The 6,830-nt window shown below is 35.4% G+C and overlaps 1 protein-coding gene across 1 annotated transcript; it reads right to left on the minus strand.

The window, feature by feature from the left end:
• Window positions 1-368: 368 nt before the first annotated feature.
• LOC118488228 (DNA ligase 1-like) lies at window positions 369-1,589 on the minus strand. Its single transcript, XM_035985467.1, has 2 exons — window positions 1,038-1,589; window positions 369-434 (listed from the first exon to the last, which is right to left on the minus strand). Exons 1-2 carry the CDS (start codon window positions 1,587-1,589, stop codon window positions 369-371), a joined length of 618 nt encoding a protein of 205 aa, XP_035841360.1.
• Between the last annotated feature and the right edge of the window lie 5,241 nt (window positions 1,590-6,830).

Consider the following 6,830-nt stretch of genomic DNA (forward strand, 5'->3'; position numbering starts at 1 on the left):
TCATTTTAGAAATATTTTCTTTCAAAACCAATGTTTTAAAAACCGGTTTTTAAATCATACCGGGATTGCCTTAAAAATGGTTCAACCGGTAGAACCGGGTTGTACCGGGTGGTTCAACCGGATGAACTAGTTAACTCTATATTCATAGAGATACATACGTACATGAATTATATTGCTTATCAGTTTTAATTTTTTTCACTAACATAATAAATTATAATATAACTATTATCGTGTCCTCTTTCTTTTTCAAGTTTCAAAATATAATCTTTCACATAACATTCCTTTACCCGTATAGACACACACAAATATATATATATATATATATATATATATATAGAGAGAGAGAGAGAGATATAGAGAGAGATAAATCAAATTGCTTCAAGTCTTTCACTTTTTGACCCACTTATGGATCTATTTACTCTTAGATTATTTTGCTGAAATAAGTAAAACTACCGATGAAGATGAAACTGGAAGCATGATGAAGATGGAGTGTTGAACCGATGAAGATGGAGCTGAATCTTGTGGATGAAGTGATGAACCGTAAGTGATGATGGTTTTGAATGTCGATCGATGGTATATGTATCTGATGAAACTCTAGAATACTAAAAACCCAAACCAAAATAACCATGGGTTGGTACCGGTATTATGGTTCAAACCGGTATACCGGATTTTACCGCCGGTACGAATCTTATGCCGTTTGACTTATTTACCGGGGTGTTTCGTACCGGATTTGCATCCGGCACCGGTAATACCGGTATAACCGGCCGGTATTTACCGGTTTTTAAAACACTGTTCAAAACTTCATTTTCTTTTTCTATCTTTTTACATTTTGCTGAAAGCGTTTCATTATTTTCTTTTAAAACCCTTTCATTTTCAAACATTTCTTTGCACTTGTTTTTGAAAACTTCTTCAAGTTTTGTGAAATCAAGATCTCTTGTTCTGATCTTTTTGTCTTTTTCAGTACAAGCACTGCACGTTTCCATGCATTTCTTGCACTGTTCAACAGTTTCAGTCAAGATGTTAGAATCAGAATTTACCTCAGTGATTGGCACCTTGGTGTTTGCTTCTATTTCTGTCTGATCAGCTTCTTTCTGCTGCTTCTCATCAACAACATTACCAGCAACATCTGTTGAACTTTCAACCTTCACTTCTATCGAAATTTCCTTCTCCTTCTTGGCTTCTTCAACTTGCTGTTCTTCAGTTACAACCTTTTCTTTCTCAACTACCTTCTCTTCAACTTTCTCAACTCCATCTTTCACTTTTTCTTCAACCTTGACCTCCTCAACAGCTTTCTTCAAATCATCAACCAGATTCTCAATATTCTTCTTCATTCTTTCTTCATTCCTCTTCCTCAGTTTTGTTGTCATAGCATCCCTGATGATTTTATCCAGCCTTTTTACATATGTCTTGTCTTTTGCAACATTAGAATAATATTCGCCAGATCTAGGAATTACTAAAAGAACATCATCATGAACTATGTCACTTCTGGGAACAACCGGTTCACCCTGTTTGTTGACAAAACATTCTTGCTTCTTATCCCATCTTTTGTTACTCACTGCATTTTCATATTCTTCCTGCATCTTCTCCATTCTGCACCCCACAATGAATCTTTCTCTCTGTTTTCTCTTTCAAAATCTCTTCTCGAGTTTTCTCTTTGATTTCAGCTTTATCTTTTTCTTCATTGTTTTCTTCTTTAATTTCAGCAACAAGAACATGATGTTGATTTTTTGATGGTTTTCTGCTATGAGCTGTCACAGGACGATCTTCTTCTGGAAGAATCTGACTCCAGTCAAAACCTTCATCATCATGAATTACAAAACAAGCTCTTGATTTTTCTCTGTGTTTATCTTCAATCATCTTTGGCTCTTCTCTGCTATGGTGGTAGATTGCCTTTCGGTAATAATCATCATTGAACGGATGTTCATTTCCACCAACTGCTGAATTAGTGCATTCTCTCTTGAAATGACCTTTCTGCTTACATTTGAAGCAGGTCACTTTGGATTTGTCAAATCCAAGTTTTGTTGATGCACCGCCTAACGATTGTTTCCCAGTGACCTCCATGTATCTTTGAGCTCTGCGAATGCAGCTTGCCAAACACCAACGGATGTCAATGAGTTCCATCTCTTCCGGATCAATCTGGTCGTAGTCTTCCTTGGTTAACTCAGAGTTTCCAATTTTACCAGCTACAAGACCTTCATACGATTCCAGAACAGATGCAAGGAAACTCATTTGCTGCGTTGCTGCATTGATGCTCATTGCAGGAGAATTCTTCAATTTGAGAGCAATGTTGCATAGTATTTCCTCTGCTTCTGCAGGACTTGCTTTTGAAGATGAATGATATCCAGAATTGTAACTTGATGAGGTTGTTTATGGTTCTTTCATCTTCTCACCACTGAATGCTGTCTTTGGTGAACTATCAGCTTTCACCGAAGGTAAATTGCCTTTGTAATACAGACCAACATTCTGATGATGCGACGAACTGCTCATCTTGCTTTGCTTTTGCAATTCCAGATCATGACTTTCAATTTTCTCTAACAAAACATCAAGAGAAATTGTATCATACAAAGTAACATTTTTCAAGATAAAAACAAACGTTTGCCACTGATCAACTCGTGGTAACGCTTCAATCACTTTGTCAATAATTTCTTCTCTCGTTTTCACAATTTTAAATCTCTCAAGTTCAATTTTTAAATGGCAAAACCTCTCAATCATTTGCCTCACTAACTCTCCCTTTAAGCTATCAAACAAAGCAAATTCCTTTTTTAATAACGCTATTTTGTTTTTCTTTATCTGTTTACCCCCCTCAGCTTTCACCCTCAAAGCTTCCCATACAGATTTTGATGACCCATCATGAATTAATAATGAGAAAATGTCATCTCGAACTGATTGTTGGATCAAAGCAATCATCTTCTGCTCGTATGAGAATTTCTTTTTGTCTTCCTCTGCATAATCTTTGATCTGAATTTCTTCTCCTTTGTCATTCACAGGTGTTTCATAGCCAAACTCTAAACAAAACCAACTCTCATGTGCATATGCTTTCGTCCAGTTGATAACCTTTCTTTCCACCAAACGTAATCCTCAATATTATCAAGCTTCGGTGGTTTTGAATAAGTTCCATAAAAGTTGTCATGTTTGATATTTTCTTTGATTGTTTTTGTTATCGCTTTGGGTGTAGCATATGAACCTTCCACTGTATCCGAGGTAAATGCGTTGTACAAAGTATTGAAAAATTCTTCAGCCATGATGTGATCCTGGAGACAAATAAACAAACACAATCAGAATCAATAATATCAAATAATCTGAAACAGACTGACACTCGGTTGACGTGAAATGATCTCGACACAAAAATTTCAGTTTCAAACGGAATAGTGATTTCAAGCGGAATCACTCTTGAAGCGAAATCACTTGTTCAAGCGGAATAGCAGCTTTCAAACGAAATCCCTAGATGACACTTCAAGCGAAATCAACACTTCAAGCGAAATCAGTTGTTTCAAGCGAAATCTTCAAGCGGAATACCGGATTCAAGCGGAATCAACACTGATTTCAAGCGGAATTACTACTTGAAGCGAAATCAGATGGACTTTTCAAGCGAAATAGCTGATTCAAGTGAAATCAAGTGCTAATTTCAAGCGGAATCACGATTTCAAGCGAAATCAGCTAGATTTTTCAAGCGTAATCAAAATGTTCGTTCAAGCGGAATCAGCTTTTTTGCCCATTTTTGTCACTTTTAGTCCGATTTTAAGTCTGATTCTCTCAAGGCTTTGTTAAAATACTGTTTCGCATGTACTGTGAAAAATTCAGTCCATTTTGTCCGTGAAATCTTGTTCTATTTGAAAAAGAAGGTTTATAAGTCAGAAAATATATGTAATCAAGCTGAACTCTTCTTCCTGAGCTCTGATACCACTTGTAGGATCGTTGTATGACCCGAATGAGTCGATCAGAAGAATTGTTTATCCGAATCAAAGGCGAAATCAATGAAACGGACGCTCGATGTAATTATAATGTCTTTATTATTGATTTAACACTGAGTTACAACCTGGAGACAATTCGGCAGAGCTTCGCTACTCAGATTCGAAAGTTACAAATGAAAAACCAAGTGCCCCTATATATATTGTCGTGATTTCGCTTGAAATGGCCAAAGGCACTTTCAAGCGGAATCAGCTTAATATGATTTCGCTTGAAATGGTCTCTGGCACTTTCAAGCGGAATCACTAACAATTATGTAAAAATCAGTTTCTAGCATGCTGAGCACTGGTTATCCTATCCTATCTCATTACATGACTCGATACATGACCACTTTATGTGAAGATATGATGAAGGTAAGGTCTTGTAAGAACTCACCATACTTATAACCATTCTCTAATAATATGTTCAAGATCACAAGCAAAGATCTCATTATAATATTTAAAAAAAATATCTTGGAAGTATGGTGGGGATTTTTATGGGTCCTTTGTGACCGTAAGAGGGCATAGGGGGGGGGGGTATTGCAACATTTTGATGATAGTGGGTAAATACTAGTTAATTTCCAAGTATATACTTACATGTTGTTGGGATTGAACCCTACCAGTGGAACAGATAATGAAAGCCAAAACCGGATCACTATAGTGGTTTATTCAGAAGCAGCAGTTTACTATAAGCTTTCCCCTTGACTGTGACTCCAACATCTGATATGCTCCAAGTACTGCCCTTATCAACAACCGCTGATCCTGGAAACTACTGATCAAGTCAAAGACTGATGAAGATCTAAAGCCCTGCTGCCCAATCTACTGCCTTGAGTCAAGCACTGCTGATCATGACAAGTACTGCTGGGTTCACAGCACTGGAAGGATGCAGCGGCAGTTTTGTTCATTATATGTAATGTATTGTAATATCAGTAGTTAGTATAGCAGAGGTTGTAGAACAGTAGATAGGGTTTGTTAGTTTGTTAGATGTCACTTTCATGGTGACGTCAGCTGAGATGCCTCAGTAGTTTGGATTGCCTATAAATGTAACAGTACCCTGTACTGTTCCATTTGATTGACGGAGTGGGTTCTTCTCCTCCAGTCCAATCCTTTCATCTTGTGCAACCAACCTTGGAGTATCAGGCTGAGGGGAGCTTAGTTTTGTAAGCATGCTTTGTAATCTTTTGATTTACTTTTGTAATCTTTCAACTGAAGCAAATCATGTGTTTCTCAAATCTACTTTCTCCTTTGATTGTGTTTACAAAGTTTGTTGTTCATTTCCGCTGCATTTAAACTCTGTTCATTACTATTGATTTGTTTAAATTACATAAACAAACACAATCATGACAGCCTCAGATCCTAACAATTGGTATCAGAGCTTGGACAGTTAAATTCGATCTAACAATCAATTTGACATAACAGTTCAACTCAAAATTCATTGATACTAAGGTGGATTGTATTTAGTTGAAAAACAGAGTAACGAGTATGGACATTCAAAGTTGCAATTCAGATACTCTGTAAAACAACCAAGATGTCATAAAACACACAAACTTCACATAACAAGTGATATCATACATAAAACACCTATAGTACTCAGATCTGAAAATATGTCTGATAACTATGGTATAATCATTTTCTTTACAAAATTGATTTCAATTGTTAACATGAAGTTTGTGCTGTTTCCATCATGTTTAATACTATATGAACCTCTTGTCAACAAAAGACCTAGTTCATAAAAGCAATATTGTTTTTAGTTGACATAAAGGGAGGGAAATTAAAACTTTAGTTATTACATCTTATATGTTGAAAAACAGGTTGAAAATCCTGTTAAAAAGGATCAAATCAATTCTGTTAAAAACACATTGAGAAAATCATATGAAAAACAGACTAAATCATATGTGATGTGAGATTTGGCATAAGCTTGTGCAAAAATGACCAAGTCTCTCCAAACACTGCTGTAAAATGATTCTGGTCTGGGTATTTCTTCAATAAAAATCTCCCAGTAAGTATTCTAGTACTTATGAATGGGAAGGGTAAAAAGGGAAGAAGAAAAATAACAAAACTCAAAAGTGTATTTATCTCCAAAAAACTTTTGAAGTCAAAAGAAAGGAGTATAAATATAAAACACTTAAGAGTTCAAAATTGGGGAGAACAATGGTCATCAAAACAGCTGTGTGCATTCATTGATTCAGGAAATTCAGGTAACACTTGTTATCCCAGAGGTTGAACTAGGAAGAGGTCCAGGCAAATTATCAGCATCATCACATAGTGACAAAGTCTATAACAGGACTTTCAAAAACCTATTTGTACATGTTTCCTCATTTGTGCAATCAATTGACAAGGAATTGGTCTCAAACAATGGCTACTACAATGTATGTCAAATCATTGACCATTTTCCTAAAACTTGAAAATGATGTGACTATGAGTTTTAAATGAAAATTGTACCAGATCCTTTTAATGTTGTTTTCAGAATAACCTTTATTTTTTTAAGGTTTTTCTCAATAAAACAGGATATATTATTCTTCATTTTTCTTTAGAATAATGTATTTTATGCTTTTACTTGTTTTTGATAGTAAAAGTATCAATATAGAACCTCTATTTTTCTTGGTAATATTATCCTTAGAAACAGATCAAAAGGAAAAGGTACTTGTACCTTGGTCACATCAATCTCTGGATTGTTTTATCACAGATCAAAAATTGATTGCTAACAGATTTCAAATTACTAAGATACTCATGTTCTAATTCAATTAATTAGAAACAAAATGAGTAGTCTTAGTAAAAAGGTTTTCATCATCTGGGATACTGAACCACTGCTGCAATTCCTGAAAAACTGCTGACAATTTAAACTTGATAATTTGCATTTAAAATGTAATTTGTTAAGTATAGCAT

The sequence above is a fragment of the Helianthus annuus genome, chromosome 16, assembly GCF_002127325.2.
Source record: "Helianthus annuus cultivar XRQ/B chromosome 16, HanXRQr2.0-SUNRISE, whole genome shotgun sequence".
Classification (NCBI taxonomy): Eukaryota; Viridiplantae; Streptophyta; class Magnoliopsida; order Asterales; family Asteraceae; genus Helianthus; species Helianthus annuus.